Genomic DNA, 20,872 nt, shown 5'->3' with positions numbered 1-20,872 from the left:
GCCCTCCTCGAAAGAAGCTCCGAATCTTCTGATCGACTGTTCAACAGAAAAATAACGTCCGTTTGCGTTAAATCTCTTAGGTCGATACGAAGTATCTGAAAACCATGCAAAACACTATCAGCGATTGCGAGTACTGACTTTTAAATTCGAGTACAAAACATAATACGAGCACATTTGGCTGGCTACTGGAAATTATCATTTTAGTTGCGCACCCCTAGCCTTTGGCTTGTGCTCTTCTATACGTAAGTGTTGTTGCCGACTTACGGCGTCCTCGATCTCCTTTCGCTCCTTGGCCGAAGCGTCACGCGGAAATCGGCGACGGCCCATGAAGTTCCACAGGTTCTTGGTCGATCCGGGCTGCGGTCCGACGAGGCGGTTGAAGAGCTTGTCCAGGCCCCAGCTTTCGAAGGAGAAGGCCACCGTGTCGGTGGAGTGTCCGGCCACGTAGTCCTTCATGGTGATGTACAGGTTGCGGGGCAAGTAGCTGTCGTGGGAGCGGATCATCTCGACCAGGGTCAGGCCGCCGTAATCGAACTTGGCTGCACGATAGGAAAGGAAAAACAAATTACTACACGTTACACACTCTCGAACATATGAAGACGAAAGCCTGCGGCGCACTTGGTAATGCTTTAAGTCATGTTAAAGCTTAAGGTAATGCTTGTTGTTAAGAGCCTGGTCTTGGGCCAGACTCTTCTGCAAAACATAAGGAGCTGCAGTGGGATGGGCTGGCATTAAAGGACCCTGACGTTCAAAGTCGATTGCAATGCTCTTCCCACTTACTAAAGCTGTCTGCACCTCACGTGTTGTTGTTGTTGCATTGCCTCCGAGGTGGCCGCCCTTTGATGGATCGGTGACGTCGATTGATGACACTATAGCGTGACGTCACGAAATGTGGCGATCTGTTCCGTCATGACGACCCTACGGGGTAACATCACAGCATGGCATCGTAATTGACGTAGATCAGATCGGTTCTTTGTACAACTTATTTCGCCTGCCGTGTTTTGCTCAAGGGGCCGCCCAACGAGTCATTTAAGGCTGTCGTCTCAAAAAAAAAATTAAAAAATTCGTTGCTACGGTATGAAGGAAAGCAGTCGTTACTGTAGCTAATGACAGTCACTGCGAGTAATATAACTTAGCTTTCGTGGCTGTATTGAGGACGCATGACTGAATATCCGCTGAGTTGATCTTAAGGTGACTGACGTCCGAAGTTTAAGCTAACCGAGAGTTCATTTCTTTCTATACCACCAGTCCTGAAGTCCAGATATCAAACGAAATTTTATATGTTGGTGTCTACCCGTATGTTATGTCTGAAAATATGATTTTAAAACGAGTTAGGAGAAAGCTAGGACCGTGCCATCACAATGAAGCTGTCTAATATAAGGTACTGTACATCAGGATTAACGTCCTGAAAGAGCAGAGAATACCAGTACCAAAGTTAAGAAGGCATGCTTGTAGAAAATTCTTCTGTTCTCTCTGGGTATCTGAACGGTCTCCTTATTTTGCCATGTGTACCACAGTTTAATACATGCTTGGTAACTTCGCCTGCATAGTAAGGAGCGGTGTGCTGAACAGCGTGATGGTAGACAATAGCTTCAATGTTCTCAGCGAAAAAGAAAACTCGGTTGCTGTCTCGCCTATTCATTGCGTCATGTACGTTTGTGTTTGCCAGTACGAGGCTCCTTGGTCTATGATGTCGAAAGGTAGTTCTTACGGTTGTATCCCGAAGAGATCTGGAGGTGAGACGAGGCCTTGTCGATGGGCTTCCTGAATCTCTGGTTGGTTTCCCACAGGGGCAGCACATACTGGAGTTTCTGAGCACTGCGTGAAAAAAAAAAATGAGCACACAAGTCGCCACACCGTTTCCCATATTTCTTTCCCGCACAAGTAAGAAGATTTATCTTAGCGATTCCCGTTGTTCTAACCGACAACGACTTTATCTTTTTGTCTAAATCTACTAACCGAGACGCTTCATCATACCCTGTGTGTAAAGCTCAGCTTGATGCCGCACTTACTGCGGAAATTGGTGCCACGAGAACACGGCGACCAATTATGATAAGGTGATCAAGTGAAACCACAGCACGGAACCAACGTTTACACAAGGTGACTGGTCTTGGCCAGAAAAAAAAAAGCTGTTTTGCGGTTTCGACAACTCCTTTCTGTAAAACAACGGCTTCGAGAGTGAGGTCTGCGTTCTTACTTAAAATGATTACTTCTTTAGTAATATTAGTTATAAATGCACGTTTACAAGCTTTACAAATGATGATTCTAAAGGTGGATGTTCGAGAGACAAAGCGCGGAGCTACGGACAAAACAGTCAAGCTGACAACGAATACAGCGTTCAGCTCGCTAGCCTGCAGTGATTTGTGGAGGGAGGTGTGATGATAAAGCCACCACCACCATACGCAAAAAGCATACCTTTCACCTGCTTTGGGGGCAGCCGAGGGATGAGGCAGTGCTGTCCGAGTGAAACGGACCCCCAGCCCAGGCAAGTTCGTTTTAGAATTTCAGAAATTAAATTTGGAAGTTTCGGCATGGTGCATTCCTCATGTATGCACCGCGCACTCATGGCGCATTCTATGTACACGAGCAGATCGTATGGAGAGGGCAAGAGAAGCTGCATATTACTCGTAACCTGAACTCCGGGGCAAGTTCAGGCAAAGGGGTGCACCGTTGCATCAACTCCCCCTCACCCCCGCTTAGCATTGTGAGGGATGCCTTCGCCATAAGCCGTAAAGTTCCCGCACAGTGGTGTTCAAGTGAATGGGGCCACTCTTCAAACGCCGCTACAAATACTCACAGCTGCTTGTGGCAGGGGTACTTGGAGTTAGCCAGGGAACGGAAAGCGCTGATGACGAAGGACACGACCTGATCGCTGGGGTCGGTGAGGACTTCGAGACCAATGTGGCGCAGGACGAACAGGTCCGGGTCGGTCACCACCACGACGAGGAAAGAGGCGATACGGATCTCGCTGGGCTCGCTCGTGTTGTGGAACACGGGCAGGGCGATGGAACGAGCCTGTGGGCGAAAGACGGGAAAATGTATATATGCATTTGTAATCTCGCATGCCTGAATTATTTTGCCTATATTTACGCTAACATTCTATACACTAAGTTCGGAAGAAATCTTACCTATGCCATTGCCACTATTTTATGCGTAACAGTTGTCAGGGAGAACCTCAAATGATTAACGGAAAGACCTAGAACATATGCCGTAAGATTGCTGGTCTCTATTATCAGTTTGATAAATAAATGGGAGCTTCGTTTACCGGATTCAGAACGAACGTTTTCAATAGCCAAAATACTAGGCCCATGGTCGTCAAAGGTTCATTATAAAGCAATGAAAGTCTTTAGTGCTTCTTTGAAGATACCGCTACCTGTGATGACTACTGACTTAATTGCATCCCGTGTAGGCATTGTGCTCGTATGTGCCAAAGCTTAGTGGGATGTGTTAGAACGAGACCTCTTGAATTCATCGAATGCAATACTACATTTTTTTCTGTATTTTTATTTCTCTTTGCCTTACAACTGAAGCGAAAGGGGCTAGCCGTTGCCAAGAAATCAGGGCAAATCCTTCATTTGACTGTAGCTATAGTGACCTACGCATTGCATTACCCACAAAACGCGCTTACTTCAAGGTTTGCTGTGAAAAATACGCAACGTGTGCTCATTTCTACCGAATCTTTCATGCTGGCAGGTCAACGTACCAGTTCAGGGTGCTGCTTGGCGGCCTGCTTCAGAGCCCACAGGGCGGCCATCCTCTTGTGTTCGTTGGCATGCCACTTGGGGTAGATGAAGCGCTCCAGGTAGTGCATGGCCTTGCGGGTGCCAAGGTTGCCGGCCGAACGAATGTACACGGTGCTCACGTACTCGGGCTCGTGCTCGACGAAACTCGGCGTCACCGAGTACTGCGGAATGACAAGGTACAACAGGTGAGACGAATCTTTCCGCATTTTAGCTCACCGTTCTCGGCAGCCTTCAGGTGACGAGGCAAATGCCAGCGCCGTTATCCGGGCACTTCTAACGAGACATTCTGGCACTCGATCGAGAACATACGGGCATATCAGGCGAGAACATCCTCGCACTCATACGAGAGAAAAATGAGGTCAGGCACGTAGCCAGGATTTTTTTTTTTTTTTTTGGGGGGGGGGGGGGTACAAGGCCTAATTGTTCAAAAGAAAGTCTTTCCATGGCAAAAATAAAAAAAACTTGCCCGGGAATATAGAAGGCTAGACGAATTTCTGGGGGGGGGGGGCTGCCTCCCCCCCCCCCTTCTTGCTTACATGCCTGAATGAGGTCATATACATCCGGGCATCTAGCCAAAAGTTCAAGACAGCGCGGTCTCTGGCACGGAGCCTTTACACAGCACCTCATAACTTACGCTAGTTAGGATCCAAACAAGTTTCAAAAATACTTTCTGAGCCTTGCCCGCCTCGGATATGAGATGTTTGGGAGTGGAATGGTTTATCGTCACCTGAAGGAACTTGAGGAAGTGTATCACCTGTGGCCACGTAATAATGTGAGCACCCTCAATACCTGTTCACGTATTCAGTTCACTTAGGCTACCATCTATTGAAGTAAAGGCAAGGCTTGGAGTGTAATGAAGAATGACGTGTGTGGTAAATCGAAATTATGTGCACGAAAAAAGAAGGGTGTGGGAAAACGTTGCGAGAAAGATATGAGTTGTACGAGAAAACTGGTCAGCCGAATCGGACGATTGCCCCTGAAGAAAGCAATTTCCGCTGTGATCTGCCAGGACGGAAAGGGTAACTTTCACATTCCTAGAACTGCTGCTTGGGCGAGTTGGTTCATGATTAGGATAGATTTACCAGCGCAAAAAGACAAAACACTTTGAGAAGGAACACACACACACACCGCTGTGTGTGTGTTCCTTCTTAAAGTGTTTCGTCTTTTTGCGCTGGTAAATCTATCTTTCACATACCTCTTTATCTTTTTTTTTATTTTATTCACCTTCAGATCTCTATACGTTGATTTTTTTCTGTTCTTTCATTTTCCTGCTCATTTCCTTGTACATTGCTGTTAAGGTGCCCTCACTCTGAGGCGAGAGTTATGGTAGTGTGATCTTGTATTTTCACACTCTCAAGTCTCTTTCTTGCAGGAGGAAATGAGCTAAATTTTTGCTTAACATTCTGGCTTGCTTTACGCGGCAAGAAAGAACGATCTTTTTTCGCTGTCATCGCAGCGTAAGAGTTAACTGCTGAAGCAGAGCTTTGGTTTGGCCGAGGGTGTTCATGGTTGTGTCTATTATGTGTCTCTGTCCGTGTGTTTCTGAGCGCTGAACCGTGAAAGTTCACTGCTGAATGACGACACCAGAGGTGATGTTCATCGCACTTGCGTCGTGAGTTGTTTCGTACTCACGTTGAACATGTGCGAGATGATTTCGGGTCCGCAGGTGCCATGGTCCTCCTCGTGGTCGTCGTGAGCGTGCTTGCATCCCTTGCCGCCTGCGATGGCGCTTGCGGCCAGCTTGCATGAGGTCCAGATCTCGCGGTGGCTCTTCACAGCCTCGGACTTGCAAGAGTCCTGCGCGAAATGGTTTGAATTTTTTTTTATTTGAACGGCATACATAAACAACGAGGATGGTAGGATACAAGCTGCATAATGGCAGCTTGACTAGTCTCAAGTCCCCGTGAAACACAAGCAGCAACATGGCAAGAATGCTCAACACACGCACTTGTAGCAACATAAAAAAATATACATACAGGAAAAAAACCGGGAATCTAGCAGTTTCAAGAGGCAGAGAAAATATTTTTGAAGAAGCACATAAGAATGGTTACATTCACGATAACACTCGGAGTAAGGTGTTTTTAGGGACAAACGTACGTTTTCATCACATAGTTTCTTTAGCGTTGAAGAAACAAAATAAGAAGGCGTTTGAAGACCATAGCTTTCGCATGGTTGCGGAACTGCCCAAAGTTTAGTGTATGGGTTTAGGCGAGAAGATTGGTTGGTTTTCAAGCTCGCAATGTTCCTGAGTGGTGCCCTTAATCGTTTAGCGTTTCAGTAAACACATAAGCTGATGGTCGCAATCCTTATACGACGTCTCGATCAGCTTTGCGTCACTGATAGCACGGCTCGAGAATCCTTGTCATCATACTACTCTAAAAGTGGTCGTCGAAGTCGACAGTTCACCGATACCTGTTTGTCTTCACCTTTTCTAAGCCTGCGCGTATGCCAGAGTTCCCCGAACTTGTGGTCCAATGTTTTAAGGCACCATGAACAGGCTGCGACGCTTTAACTATCGCTGAGACATTGGGACGAAGACGATAGAGAAGACGGGGATGCCTCCTTGTGTAAATATTATTGGCCGAGTATTGTGCGCGCCTGCATGAAATGTCTTCTTTAAGTTATAATGTCAATCAGTGCAAAATGCAGTGCTAGCGAGAATATATCTTAGTATAGGTGGTACCAAGCTGATGGAGGGAGATTAGAGTAGCCCAGATCATCACGAGAAGTTTTAAAGCTATTTCTCGTTCTGTCACGCGGAGTTAGTTTTAATTAGGGGTTCGTTCTCTCATGACAAAAAATGAGATAGTACCCGCTGCTAGGCACGAGCTTATAAATGATTGCCTAGAGTAATTCTATTACTGAAACGTTTCAGTTTGTAGTCCCCTAGATATCAAGGCGTCCCCCCTCGTTTGAGGCTCCTTTAGTAAAACTCGTGTCTACGTAGAAATATTTAACTCCGCATCTGACTCTGACCTGCAGTTTAAACAAATCTGCAGCGAGCATAGCCGCTCGACCTTTGTTATTCAAGCGAAATCTTTATGTGTCTCTCTGATTCGTCCGTGAGCGCTCGAAACGCTCTGCACGAAAGCTTACTTACACAATAGAACTACCTGCGCACCCATTAGAACAATGACGCCCGACATACGTATCGTTAGACACTACAGTTTACATTCGCAGTTGTACCGATAAGAACTACCTGCGCATCTACGCGCCACAGTGATCGGCAATACTGTGGTAGTGTAGACTCGTCCGTGAAAGTGTGTGTTCATGCAGTCAACGGCTACATATGGTCTAAATAAAGGCTATGCAACTTAACGAAATGTCTCCTCATTAAGCTTCAATGTTCAAAAAATATCCTGAACACGCAATCAAATAACATATGCATCGCGTCGGGTCACTCAGCATTTCTTGGTTTTGTTGCGTGGTCGTTCGCTTTAAACTTTGATTCAGTTTGCATGAGAGAAAACTTCGCGTTCAACCATCTTTCTTTAAGAAACAGGCTTTCATATTTTTTTCAATAGCAATCGGGCAAGCCGGAAGACGATCGCGTACTGCGCAGTTACCGTCGCGTGTAAGTGTTTTACGGGAATACGAAACTTACGGCAATTTCTTGGATGAGGGCAGGGCTGACTTCCTTCAAGTTGAGATGCAGCTTGGTGTAGAAGCTGTCAGCAGCGTCGACGCTCAGTTCGTTGTTCTTAATCAGGTTGAGACCGAAGGTGACGTGAGGGTTCAAGCCAGCGGCCGCCAGGAGGTCAAGGAAGATGCTTCTGCAAATGGCACACCAAGACAACGCTTATCAGGATGCGTTCATTTCACTCGTCGGCAGTTGAGCTAAATAGGTCGTTTCGGTGTGTTTGTTTTATTAAAATCTTTACAGCCTCACAACTTATTTTTACAAGTAATTATTACCAATTGGACAGTCTGACGTTATTTATTTTAAGAAAAAAAAATCACAGCATATCCACGGAGTGAATGATGATGAGTGGGCGAAGCTGCGGAGGTTCATCGGTAAACCGTGAATCTTCCGTGAATTCTGCTCAGTACATCATCACCGACGTGAGATCGGGCGCGTTTATACTAAAGGTTCGATGAGTTATGACGACTTGCAGCTCACTTTAATTTTACATGTACGCTGTGAATTTTCATTGTTTAGAAAACCATTGCTTTAGAAAAATCTGGCGTCTTTCGTTAAGCAGCTGGCGTCTTTTCGTTTTGCTTTAGAAACATCTGGCGTTCTTTCGCTTTGCTTTTACAAAACATCTGGCGTCTTTCGTTGGTTTATTTCATCAATCAACGGCGTTTTGAACAAAATTTTTATTGTTTAATCACGCACAGGAGAAATCTCACCAGGCACTACCTTAGAGGTAAACAATGGCTGCTAATGGGAATGAGAGACAGAAGAAGTCGGCTTTTAGCTAACGCTTACACTTCTACTTCTACTAACGTTTCCTACCGGAACATGCCAATGGCTGCTAATGGGGAATGAGAGACAGAAGAATTCGGCTTTTAGTTAACGCGCACGCTGCGAATTTTTTATTGTTCAACTACGCACAGGAAATATCTCCCACCGGCACCACCTTGGAGGTCAAAGCGTAAGACTTGTTACGTACTACGACTACTACTACTACTACGACGACGACGACTACGAGGGACGAACGGGTGCCGCCTTAAGGAGCTTCGCCCATAAAAACGGTCCTTTCACTCTTCTGTTATGCATGTCAGAGTCATACGTGTAGCACTCTCTTTAGAGAGTCACATTGACTCTCCTTTGGAAAATCGTGCGTCTCACGACTCTCCTAAAGAGAGTCAAAGTGCCCCTCTAAAGAGTCATGTGACTCTCACGTGTGTAAAAGAAGAGTGAAAAGGACACCCTTCTTTTTCTTAGTGTGTGCCCCTGAATCGCAGTAAAGGTTTTGTTCTTCAATTAAGCCCCATCGAATTTTTTTTCCGCTTGGCCCCTCATGGAAAGCCAGTGAGCGCGAGCTCAGTGGCTTAACATTGTAGCATCCGAGCCACACTAGTGGTACATCGTCGATTCTATCAACGGATTCCCAATTCTCTCTGTTCTGTCTCACCGGATGCTTTCCTTGATATCTTCTGGTGCTGTGAGCACGTGGTTCTGGTAGACGTCGTTGATGTCGTCGTAGCTGAAGGTAAGCAAGTTGTGGAACAGCATCATGAAGAGCAAGCTTCCGCTCTCCTTGTTGTCGATTTCCTTGATGTCCTCGTCGGTGTACTCGATGTGTGCCAGCTTCTGGAGGCCTTGCACGAACTGCGGGAATGATAAGACGCTGTTGTCATGGGCGTCAATGGGGTTGACGCAGAAAAGAGCCATCGCTTGATCGCTATCAACGTTAGTGCGATTTCATTAAAAGCGCTCTAGCGGCACACCGTATTATCCCTGCTCAACGTCACGGATTTGTCAAGTACTGCAGCCGGGCTGCTCCTCTCTGGACGTGCTTCAACATCTAGTGGCGCGCGCACGAAGTTTACGCCAAGCGCCTCTTATGCCTTACCTCCTGAGATTAGATGCGCGGTGGTCCGTGCTAACGCTTAGGTATTTGCTCTCGCGCCTCGTGGGCCCTGTTGCAGAGCGCGGTGTCGCTGCGAAGCTGAAAGACGCGTGATGTGGTCTCGAAATTTCGAGACATGTTTTTCTCACTCAACACCGGCGTGAAGAGGCCCGATGAGATATACCCGAAGTGGCTGAAGTTTGCTAAGAACGCTATTCGTGTGAATAAATGATAAACTATTGTTAAACTATCAATCGCTCAGGCTGGAGCCAATGCTTTAACAATGACACTCGTGCTCGCGACGCCGATTTAAAACAGATTCATGGCCACTTGAACCACAGGAAAAATTACTAGCTTAGCAGTTACATCCGCAACTCCAGTTAGGCCAACTCTTGTAATGAGATGCTTTACTGATATTCTGCAAAACTTCCTCACTCCTTTAAAGGGCTCACATTCAGGTATGCTTTTTTACGTCCTTCACAATTACATTCTGTACCTTGATCATGTGCCTGCTGGACTCTGTAGGGAGCCAGGAGCCTTGTCCAGCTGCAGTTCCCCGCGGCTTTTTTTTTTTCCGTCATCCCACACTCTATGAACTGTGACTTATACATGTGAGAGTCACATGTGTAGCTCTCTTTTTCGAGAGGCATGTTGACTCTCTTTAGGAGAGTCACATTGACTCTCTTTAAGAGACTCGTGGAACGCACGGCCTCCTTAAAGAGAAAACCGTGCGTCCTTCGTTGACATTGACTGTCTTTAGGGGAGTCATGGGACGCACGAGCTTCCAAAAAAGAGTCAAAGTGACTCTCTAAGCAGAGTGCTGCACATGCGACTCTCACATGTATAAAAGAAGAGTCAAAGGACATATATTTTTCGTTAGATTGCATATTTCTCGTGGAGAAATAAAAATTCATTTAATTGATTGATTGATTGATTCATTGATTGATTGATTAATTGATTAATTGCATTTCTTCTTTTGAGAAAGTAGCCGATCGGTGCGGTGTGACATAGCATTTCGCCTTCATTGCCGCTTTAACGGAACGTATGTCTTTAGTTATCATGCTTATAGTTTTCTTACGTCTTCCTTGTTGGGAGTGAGGCCAAAGTGGGCCACCAGGCGGTTTGGGTGCTTGAGCTCCTCCGGGTTCTTCAAGTCGTGGGTCTCGGGGAATTCCTGGGCGAGTGAGTGCTCCTTCTCGCCAGCCTCGAGCAGGGTGGTGTCGGTGGTCGGGGCATCGTGCTCCTCTACGAGGTCCAGGGTGCGGCTGCAGGAACGCAGTGCGCGAGTTTACTATAGATCACCACCGATAACTGTGTTAACGTGACTCTCGAAATGCGAGCTTATAGAGACCCGGCAATACTTGTCCAAGTGACCATCGAATGACTTAATTAAATGAGTTTAATGCCTCTCGACTCGACCGCCGCAAAAATTTTTAGAATCCGCCAAGTACAACCGAAGTTACAGATTTGTCGCACGCTGTAACTGTTTTCTCTCTTCTCTCGACGGGCGCACTGGAAGCTAAGCAGGAAGGGATGGCATAGGGGGAAAAGTTACGTCACGCGCTCGTCGTGACCTTGAGCACTTTTGCTTTTTTTTCTCTTCGAACACGGGGCTTACTTTCAGTGTGATCCCGAGCGCTCAAGCGGGCACGTGACGGCCTCCCGCGGCGGCCTCGCTAATTATGCAGCTCACGATGCTCAGATCACCCAATCGCCGTGAATTTGGGTATATGGCGCGGTTATTTGGGTGTATGGCATCATTTGTAGAAACAGGTGTAGAAACGATTTCTAGGTAACATTGAAAAAGAATTGTAAATTCCGGGCCGCGCGCTGCCGCATTCGTGTTTGGCTCGCGTGTTCTCGGGAGCCTGAAAATTGATTGCAAATTCCAGACCGTGTGCTGCGCTATAACATATGGCTCGCGGGTTCTTAGGAGCTTCGACTACGGATCGGCAGCATTATGTTACCATGCTGAGGCGGCTGCAGAGGTTGAAAGCTCGATCCGCCGCGGTGGTCTAGTGGTTATGGTGCTCGACTGCTGACCCCCAGGTCACGGCATCGAAACCCGGCCGCGGCGGCCGCATTTCGATGGAGGCGAAAATGTTTGAGGCCCGTGTGCTTAGATTTAGGCGCACGTTAAAGAGCCCCAGGTAGAAGAAATTCCTGGAGCCCTGCACTACGGCGTCTCATAGTCATATCGTTGTTTTGGGACGTAAAACACCAACAAATATTATTAGAGATATGGGCTTCAAAGTTGTGTCCGGTTGTAATATCGCTATGATAGCGTGTTTAGGTTTAGACACTGCGTCACCGACTTTGTAGAATACATGGCAGTACCAATATGAGTTCTATTGCGGTATTGTTTCGGCGCTGTTCTTTCGTTTTGATTACTCGTATTATTTCCTATTTGTGCTGTTTTCTTTATTCGGAAGCTCCAGCTCATCAAAAGATACCTGAGCAGATAGAAAACATTATTGCTTTGCAAATCGCGCATCCGCAGAAAGGCATCGTTACTAAACTCCAAATGATAAAGAATGTCCAATTAAATATTTTCGAGGTTTTGTGAAAGTGTGTCGCTTTTGGCGGTATACGCGCTGCGGTTTCCCTTGACCTACCACGACCGGAGCCTAAAACTCCGATATGGTGCATCCTAATGCTATGGGTTCCTGTTTTCATGCCCTCTAGTGCCGAGAAGAAAAAAAAAATGGAATTCCGCGCAATACTCACTTAAGAATGACGTGGAACGTCTTTCCTTCGCCGTGAGGCTTGAACAGCTGGTCCGACTCGGCCCACGCGTGGTCGATGACGTAATGCTGGGCGGTTCCCTTCAGCTCGTAGTACACCTCGGAGGTGGCGGTGTGCGGGTTCTGCAGAGAATATGCGAAGGGTTGTTGTATCGATCTCTTGCGTTTGAGCCATATCGATCACGCGTCCATTTCACAAATGCTTCACAGAGGCTTTAAGGCCGCAGTCGGGGCGAAAGTATTACGATACGTCAAGCGACTGCGGCATCAAGAGATAGTCCGGTAGGTAGTCTTATTCGGCAGTAATGTTCGTTAGGGCATTGCGCGGTTTTAGGAGCGCTGAAATAGTTGTTACTAGTGATACTAATAGTAGTGTACAAGATAGCCGAAATGGTAATGTAATAGAAAAATTACAGAAACAGTAATGTTTCTGGTGTTTTTTTTTTTCTTTTACTGTGGTCGAGAAGTTAAACTGGAACCTTTGCTTTTTTAGTCTGGTTAGGTACAGAACCAAAAATCTAAGCGGTTCGCACACGTATCAATGTGAATTTATCCCGATCGGGATAAAGCAGAAGCTAGTTTGTGTTATGACCAGTTAGGTTTATATCCTATTTAGGCAAGATCTTCCCAATAGAAAAGCCTCGTCTACCATATGACACACACATCGAATAACCTAGTATGACCGTATGACAGTACACATGAATCCCATCATTTCGCATACGAGTTTAGTGGATATGTGTGGCATACGTGCGGTATGGGAATTTTCGATTAAGTAAATTTGAGATGTCTCGGTGACTTCAAAATAGCCTGAAATGTTTATCAGAAAAAGAAATAGGGAATCGTAAACTATGCCTGCAGAAAATAATCAGAGAGACAGTGATGCCTTTCGCTTTAGCTGGCACTGCGAATAAGCGGGAAAACACTCACCGTAGCCACTTCCTTGCATTTCAAGCAGCGCTTGCCCTTTTCGTGTCCGTAGAAGCTGTAATGGTGGTGGTCGCACTTTTCCAGGTTCTTGACCTTGGTCACCTCAATTTCACCGTGCTCCTCTTCGTGCACAATGTAGAGCGTGTCGCATGGCCCGTGGAGACCATCCTGTTACAGGCAAAAAGCATGGGGCTTTTCAAGGGGGTCCTGAACCGCTCAAAGTAATCACCGAAAGACCTCAGTATCGGTATTTATTGAAAAATTTCTCGAATTTGTCGCACGCTTTAAACGTTCTTGTTTTTCTATTTTCTCGTCCCAACGGGCGCGCTGGAAGCTATAGAGAAAGAGCAATGACACGTTGGAAAAAAATTACGTCAGTGCGCATCATGACCTTGAGCGTGCTCGATGAAACGCGATCGCTCTCTGGCGTTGTGATTTCCGTGCGCGCTAGTGTGGCTATTCTGTAACGCTAGCAGAGCGTGGCGCCTGCACATGGCGTCACCTCATGGTGAGAAGAAGCATGAATATCCAAGCGCTGCTCTTGATTTATATCGTCTGTTGGCCAATAGCGTGCTATCTGTTGTGTGACGCCAAAGAGCGGGCGCCGGCAGCTCCGAGGAGGGTCAGCACACAGTATGAAAGAGGGTGTCTGAAAAAAAAAAAGCAACTTCGCGCTCTGCTTTTAGACTGTCCTTGTCTCGGACGACTTCAAGATTTGGCTGAACTGTTCATAGCAGTATCTGCTTTCCTTCAGGATGTGTTCTTTTTTTTTCCCTCACCAAATCCGTAGGGTTGTTCAAGACCCCTTTAACTTCAACTTGCGCGTGCGTTAGGTATACATACATACTGTGGTAATGACTTAATTCTCCGCCTTTGTATTATGAGAAGTTGTGCCTCTGCTGTAATGCGTGCGCTGGTCGCGTTATTATTTGCGCTAATGATGTACGCCATCTTAATTTCTGTGAATTGTGTACAACTGTTGCATACAATGTGTACAACTACCGGCATAACTGAGCGAAGTTAAGACGGGTAATGATTTTCAGGGTGTAGTATGTAACTGTGCTTTCTCTAATATAGTATCAGTTCCTTTGTAATTATTGCTCACCCATATGTTTCAGATTTTTATCGTCCTTAATTTGGTTACTGCTATGTACGTATAATTTCTCGCCTACACGCTGTCAATATTTTTGATGCATGAATTCGGAACCTTACATAATGTCATGTTGCAACTTCGCTAACAATGCCGGGAACTTTTTAAAACGTTTTTTTTTTTCTTACGCTAACAGTAAAATCATTTTGCACCAAGGAGCATAGGTTCCGATTCCTCACAAAGGAAAAATATTTCACTCTTGCCTGAGTAGAGAGTGTATAAAATTATCAGTCACATAACGAATAATGTAAAGTGCGTTCTACAGATGAGGTAGGTAGGCCGACATCTCCAGCCCTTCCAGCCTTCACGTTGACCGCGCGCTGTGCTCTTCGCCTTGAGCACGTCTTCATGACTTTTTTTTTATCAATGAAAAAAACAACAAAAAATACATATGCCTTTTAAAGGGGAGTGGTAAGTTATAATACATTTACAAAATATCCATGCTTCAAGTGATTAAAAGAGAGAAAATATAAACTTTTAACTAAAGGTCTAAAATGCGCTGACAGATTCGGGGACGGGGAAAGATGCCTTGTCAGCAGGCTGAACAGGTCAAAAGGCCGTGAATGCTCCTACGGTCGGCCTTATCTACGAGGCCGATCGAATTCATTCTCTTTTTCACGTTTCGACTCACCTCCTTGACGTGGTACTCCTTGTCGTCGTGGTGCTCGTGGCGACCCTTGACCAGGTCCAGTTGGAAAAGGGACAGGATGCCCTTCTTCAAGTTCCTCACGAACAGCGGCTCGTTCTTGCCAATGGCGAACTCCTCGAGCTGGAATGGAGTTAAAAGAAGAACGTTTCTCAACGGTAAACGCCAGCTGCAGCTAATGCAGGTCTCGGAAAAACTTTAAGGACGCTTGAGCTTCGTCTTCAAGAGCAGAACGCGGTTGCGTAATCTCGCCCCATTCGCATCGCCTTCCCAGTCGCTAGCCTGAATTCGCTTGCCGGTGGGCGCTTCAACCGTGCCGCAAAAAGGAACGTATGTACGCGTAACATCGGCAGTTTCAAACTATCCTAGAATGCCTACTGCAGTGACTGTTGCCAAGTGCCCACTACGCCATAATTTTCCTTATGCGAATTGGCAAAATACCCACTACGCGTCCGTAAGCCTACACATGCACCCGCCAGCTGCACTCTTTGTTGCTACTGCTGGTGATTAATGAAGCCTGAACGCTTTGTAATGAGTGGGGCTCTACTGATTAATTAAACCTGACCGCTTTGTAATGAGTAGGCCTCTGATGATTAATAAGCCTGAGCGATGTGTAATGAGTGGGCCTTTAAACGACCAACTCGTTGCGCAATGCACATGTTTTGACGCCTGGCGCGATTGTACGCTTCTGCCACGCAAGATTACATGCGTTAAGGAGTCTTTCCCACTACATGACATTCCTATGGGATTTTTTTACGAAACAGTTTCGAGCACTGGCATGGGTCTGTGGTAGAACACCGGCTTGCCACGCATGAGGCTTGGATTGCATTCCCACACGAACCGAACATTTTTGTTTATTTGCATATATCTCGATTTTTCGCTCACAGCCAACGACGCCGACGCCGGAATTTCTGCGAAACGAGCTCTTCAATGCTACCACGTTAAATTAGAAAGGTTGCCAACTGTAAGCGCCAACTGTAGCTCGTGCAGGTCGCGTAATCTAACTCAACTGAACTGCGGCAACCGTCCCACCGCGCGCGCTAGGCCGCCGGCACAGATCACCATAGGTCGGCACTCATGATTCGACTCACTCAGACCGAGCCGTGAGTCGGATTCTGAGTCAGGCTGAGTAATATTTTGGTGAGTCTGAGTGCGAGTGAGCCCTAACGGCAAAATATATTTCATGAGTGAGTCTGACTGAGCTCCACATTTCTTGCCGACCTATGCAGATCGCTCCCACTGAAAGAAGCTAGCCATCGACGTACCTTTCCTTCGTCGAACTTTCCGGCGAAGGGGTGCTCCAGGACACCGGCGAAGTTCTCGTTCGCCGCGAAGTTGAACTCGTGGTGAGCAACGTCGATGTGCTCGGAGTTGAACGAGTCGGCTTCGAAGTTCACGATCTGGAAAAGAAGAGTGGGTGTGAATTTGAAGTGTTGTTGTCCTGATCGACTCTAAGAAATACTCATGAGCGTGCGATCCGAGTGGCCCTGCAGCGCTTTTCGATGTTTCTATCGAGCTTATTGACTCGCGAAATCTGTTTCCGCACAAATTTTTCGAATACATCAGGTGCGAAGGAAGTTATAGGGATAAGTCGCACGCTCTAAGCGCGTCTTCCTTTCCTCCCAGCGAGAGCGCTGAAAGCTACACATGGGCAGAGAGGGGGGATGGGGGGAGGGACAAGGTGGCAAGACGCTACGTCCGTACTCCAGCGCGCCTCACAACCTTGACCATTTTCTTGTTATTTTTGAACGAGCTGCTCACTTTCAGTGTGACAGCGAGCGTGCCACGCGGGCACTTCGCGCCACACCGCTGCGGCCGCCGGAAAAACGCAACTAACGATGACAAAATCAGCCCATATCCGTGTCCATGCGCGTTGGGTATGTGACGCAGTCGAATTTGGGTATATGGCATCATTTGTAGAGAGAAGAGCGAGCGATTCCTACTGTACCTTGAAATTTAGTTATAAATTCCATACCGCGGGCTGTGCTATAGTAATTGGCTTACAAGTTCGTAGGGGCCTGGACTACAATTCTGCAGCATTTTCTGACCACGTTCGAAAGGGGTCGCAGGGCCCCTTTAAAGGCCTCCTAATTATACGACTCCGCATCCGTGCCGTTTAATAAACAATTTCACGAGCTGGATTAGACTGAGAGGCACCAGACTCAAACGGTACAGTGGCGGTTTAAGTCAAGGCAACTTGCATTGAATTGAGGTGCTCTTAAACTTCGAGCGATTCTTCGTTTCATCGCTCTTACGTTGAACGCATGCAACCATATCGCCGGTAAATTACTATCGCTTGCCATATTGTGACTGCTGTCATCTATACATATCAGATAAATAGGTCGGAGCTGCACTGATCAGGCAACAGAGAAAAAGTGTAATCAAGGCAATAGTCTGATCAGCGTTCGGTTTCCCGTACTTTGGAGAGCACTAGTACGTTTTGCTGCCTTTCCACGTCTCTGATCGAATGAAAGCTTCTAATAATGAGGTAGCGGTATAGTACCACCGCAACCTATACGACTCTATGCGATTCTCTGTTCAATAGCTTTTTATCAAGAAAACGTGTCCCTTTCTTCTTTTCTTGTTTGCATGCTTTCTTGTTTCACATGGAACGCTGGTGTGTTGGCGGCTTTTCCCACCACCTCTGGATTTCAAATTTGTTTCCCCCATGCTTGCGCGTTATACTTCGCCATCACCTTTACAAATCGATGACACTATTACATTTTTAATGTGTTCATCTCCTTGCATATTAACGCATTGCTGCATATGTCGCGTTGATTAGGTACAGGTTATTTTTTTCTGTCGAAAGCCTGCCCTTAGGCACAGTAATTCACAGTATCAAAAACACGCATGCAAGACTAGGTACAGTTGATGAACTGGGTACCTAGTCCTGTACCTAGTGATGAACTGTACCTTGAAGTGGGTTCCATCAGGCTTGGGCTGCAAGACAAGCCGGCTTTGGAAGGCGATTCCCGATGATTGAAGGGGCTGCTCAGGATTGGCGACGTGAAGCGTTCCTTTGTACTTATATACATACTCCTTGCCGACCTCGAAGCCTGGCGAAGAACGTAACAATACGTCACAGGTTTGTTTGTTTTTCAACTTAAACAAACGAAAGGCGATTACACCAAACAAAATAACAAAGCAGTGCGTTTTTTTTTTCACTCCTAGGGCACTCGTTTGCACACCTCAGGATCCTGAGCGGCCTTAATGGTTTGAGTTATTTGCGCCCATGACGCGAATGAAATACAGAAGGCACGTGCGATCAAGAATGGCTGGATGTACGGGGGACTCAGACTTCGTGTTTTCTTTGTTTTTTTTATCGGCAGGATGGTTTAAGTTAGAGTACAGGATAATAAAACAAAAAAAAAAGACCTAGAGAAAGGCATTTTTAAATAGTGCTTTAGAAGACTTGGGAGGTGTATGCGTCCATAAATGATTCTCTAATATGAAAACGTTCTGCCGCTGTTTGTCGCCATTAGTTCAGCATGTCATTGTTACCAATGAGTTCCCGCCTAACCCTACCGCAGCTTAGATTCTGTACATGGCAGGGCACGTACGGTACTCACGTATTGAAACGCGGCATGGTTTATTTTCTTCATTATTGTAACGACTGCTAAGAGTAATTGCTTGTGCTAACCGCGCGTCGCGTCGCTGCAAATCTAGGCGCTAAAGGTAATGTCAGCTCTGACAATAGTGTTCTAGCGTGACACGAACTGTAGACGCTAGAAACAAAAGTGTGTGCGTTACTTAGCCCTAAATCTGTGCGTTCGAATCGTGAGTGCTGTATATGTCTTTGTGGCAGCTAACAATTACACGTGGTGCGTTAGTTTTCAGTATGTTCACACATGAACAAACTGAAAGAAAAAAAGTATAGCGGAACGCCGTTACCTACTCGCTATGTGATTTGCGCGATTGTGCGTCGTAGCTCTATGAGGATTTGCGGCGCTGACAGTATCTATCGAATGAAACGTTCAGTTGCTCACCAGATGTGCTTCACCGCGCATAACTGCCACGTTTGCTGATGTGTATAACATGCACACAGATCAGCGCCGCCTTGGTAACAAATCGCTTGGGCTGTATACGTATAAAGGTGGACATTGAGTGTGGTATAGAGTGTATCGTCTTGTGCGTTAGGGAATCATAAAACCTCAAAAAGCTTTTTCGTATTCCTTTACCAGGTCACACTAATTGAGCCTGTCAGCAGCTGAGATCAAAGCGCTGTGGTGAGAGCGTGCCATGCAAGATATATTTATCTTCTCTCGCCATTCAGCCTCATCGCCGTCCTTCTATTAAATGCGAAGCTTTATTGCCGAACCAGATGCAGTGACCACATCTATCCAACGCTCCAACTCCGTCATCTATGCAAGTGTCCTTGAGTATCGGCGAGCGCCCATACCTCTGTGCTCTCAAAGGGGCCAGTAATGGGATGCACACGCGTTCACATCGTAATAACATCCGTTTCCTTTCGTAGCAAAGTCTATAGGAAACACTCAAGAGGTCTCTACATGCTCTGCGGTCATCTTCTGCAAAGCGCTGGAAGTTGCACCGCACTTGAGACACACAGCTGCTTCCCTACTGTTTGCTCTTTGCACACTTTAACCACAGATAAGTGCCGAGCATGCGCACTTGAGAGTTACGTGCAAGAAGAAAGTTCCACTTACCGGAGGCGGCCACGACGAGCAACGATAACCAAAGAACCCTCATGGTGTCCCTTCAAGAACTCGCTTCCATTCCAAGCGGAGCTCTAGCTCGTGGACGGCCAGGGTCCGCCTTTAAGTACCACGCTTCGTCCGGGTACAGTGGCGCTACGGTGCAGTTGAGGGAGAGGAGGAAATTTCGGCGGGTGCAGGCAACGCGCGCATTGCGTTGCGTTTCACTGCGATTCAGACGATGATAGTGGGGCGAGGAGGGGTGGAGGGTTTACACGGGTCACGTGACGTTGGGGACAGGAGGAGAGTGGTTGGTTGGACCATTTTGAGGGGAGCGCCGTTTCCTAGAAATGTCTTATAAAGGGGTAGTCGAGCGGAACTTTTTTTTTCTTGCCCCCACGAGCACCGTCTGCTATGCATCGGACGTTACTCGCGGTTCGGGTTTCACGATTGTGAAGTCGACGCAGGTCTTCTAGAGTGTCCACAGCAGCCGGCGAGCGGCGATATCGGTAGCGAAAGGGTTACGAGGAAGCTGCCCTTGAAGACAGGCATGACGTCTGTGCAGTTAAGCACGGTCCCGCGCTTGTCCGTTTCTGCTGTCGCCTGTTTTGGCGCGGTCCGGAGATAGCGGCTCCCGGCGTCGCTATAATGTTGCCTGTTCGGGACGCATCTCCCGGGGACCTGGCAACAGTGGAGGCGTCTTTTCCAAAACAACGGTTTCGCAAATCGTACGCTCGCCTAGATCGGGCACGCTTCTGCTGACCTCGCTGTCTTCGCGTCTCCCCGTTTTTCATATCACTGGAAAGCTTCCTTTATCCCTTGGCGATCACCTGCTGCTCCGTATATTTTAGCTGTTGCAGTCGTAATTGAATCGTATTTGTCACGCAAGGTGCGATAACGCCGCGGTAGCCACTCTACGCTTTTATTCGGTTACCACGTGGAGTATTGTAAAATTTAATGACATTGCCATGCGTGCTTGCGTAGGTCAGATCCCTGACAAAATTAGGGATGTCGTTTTTTTTTTTTTTGTTACTTTGAGTAATGGAAGCAAGGAAGGTTGACTATGATTCTCCTGAATCGGAGCAGAGGTTTCTCCTAAACGACACCAGTTTCCGAGTCCACAAATGGAGGTGATAACAAGTTCTCAAAATTTTTGTCACATATTTTGAATGCCTCGGTAGATACATAGGCTACTTGGGAATTTCTGGGTTGATTTTGGCGAATAAGTTTATTATTCGACAGTTCGCGCCACATCTAATAGGCCCGTTATTTTCCTTTGACAAACTGAACAACCTAACCATTGGCTTGAATCAATTGGGGGGGAGGGAGGGGGCAGGGTGCCGTAGGTGGGGGGAGAGGCGTTTGCCTCTTCTAGCCATCTAAAGGGGATGCTAATTCTCCTCCATGCCTTTTCTCAGTGGAGCTGTTCCGCCATTGTTTAACGTGCAAGGTTATGGCCATGCAGCTTTTTGACGATAATATCGGCCGAGA

General features: G+C 46.8%; 1 protein-coding gene across 1 annotated transcript in view; it reads right to left on the bottom strand.

Moving 5' to 3' along the window:
- Positions 1 to 19,529, bottom strand: part of LOC119404818 (vitellogenin-6) — a 31,029-nt gene extending 11,500 nt beyond the window's left edge. The window contains exons 1-14 of the mRNA XM_037671489.2: positions 19,394 to 19,529; positions 17,643 to 17,785; positions 15,995 to 16,129; positions 14,715 to 14,852; positions 12,934 to 13,101; positions 11,990 to 12,129; positions 10,341 to 10,527; positions 8,825 to 9,021; positions 7,348 to 7,516; positions 5,376 to 5,540; positions 3,704 to 3,904; positions 2,798 to 3,015; positions 1,712 to 1,818; positions 265 to 539 (exon numbers count right to left, since the gene is read on the bottom strand). Coding sequence (XP_037527417.1) covers positions 265 to 539; positions 1,712 to 1,818; positions 2,798 to 3,015; positions 3,704 to 3,904; positions 5,376 to 5,540; positions 7,348 to 7,516; positions 8,825 to 9,021; positions 10,341 to 10,527; positions 11,990 to 12,129; positions 12,934 to 13,101; positions 14,715 to 14,852; positions 15,995 to 16,129; positions 17,643 to 17,785; positions 19,394 to 19,436 — 2,286 coding nt within the window. The 5' untranslated portion in view covers positions 19,437 to 19,529. The remainder of the gene's footprint in view (positions 1 to 264; positions 540 to 1,711; positions 1,819 to 2,797; positions 3,016 to 3,703; positions 3,905 to 5,375; positions 5,541 to 7,347; positions 7,517 to 8,824; positions 9,022 to 10,340; positions 10,528 to 11,989; positions 12,130 to 12,933; positions 13,102 to 14,714; positions 14,853 to 15,994; positions 16,130 to 17,642; positions 17,786 to 19,393) is intronic.
- Between the last annotated feature and the right edge of the window lie 1,343 nt (positions 19,530 to 20,872).

This window comes from Rhipicephalus sanguineus, chromosome 9 (genome assembly GCF_013339695.2).
Source record: "Rhipicephalus sanguineus isolate Rsan-2018 chromosome 9, BIME_Rsan_1.4, whole genome shotgun sequence".
NCBI lineage: Eukaryota > Metazoa > Arthropoda > Arachnida > Ixodida > Ixodidae > Rhipicephalus > Rhipicephalus sanguineus.
This window is presented reverse-complemented; position numbering and strand designations above follow the sequence as displayed.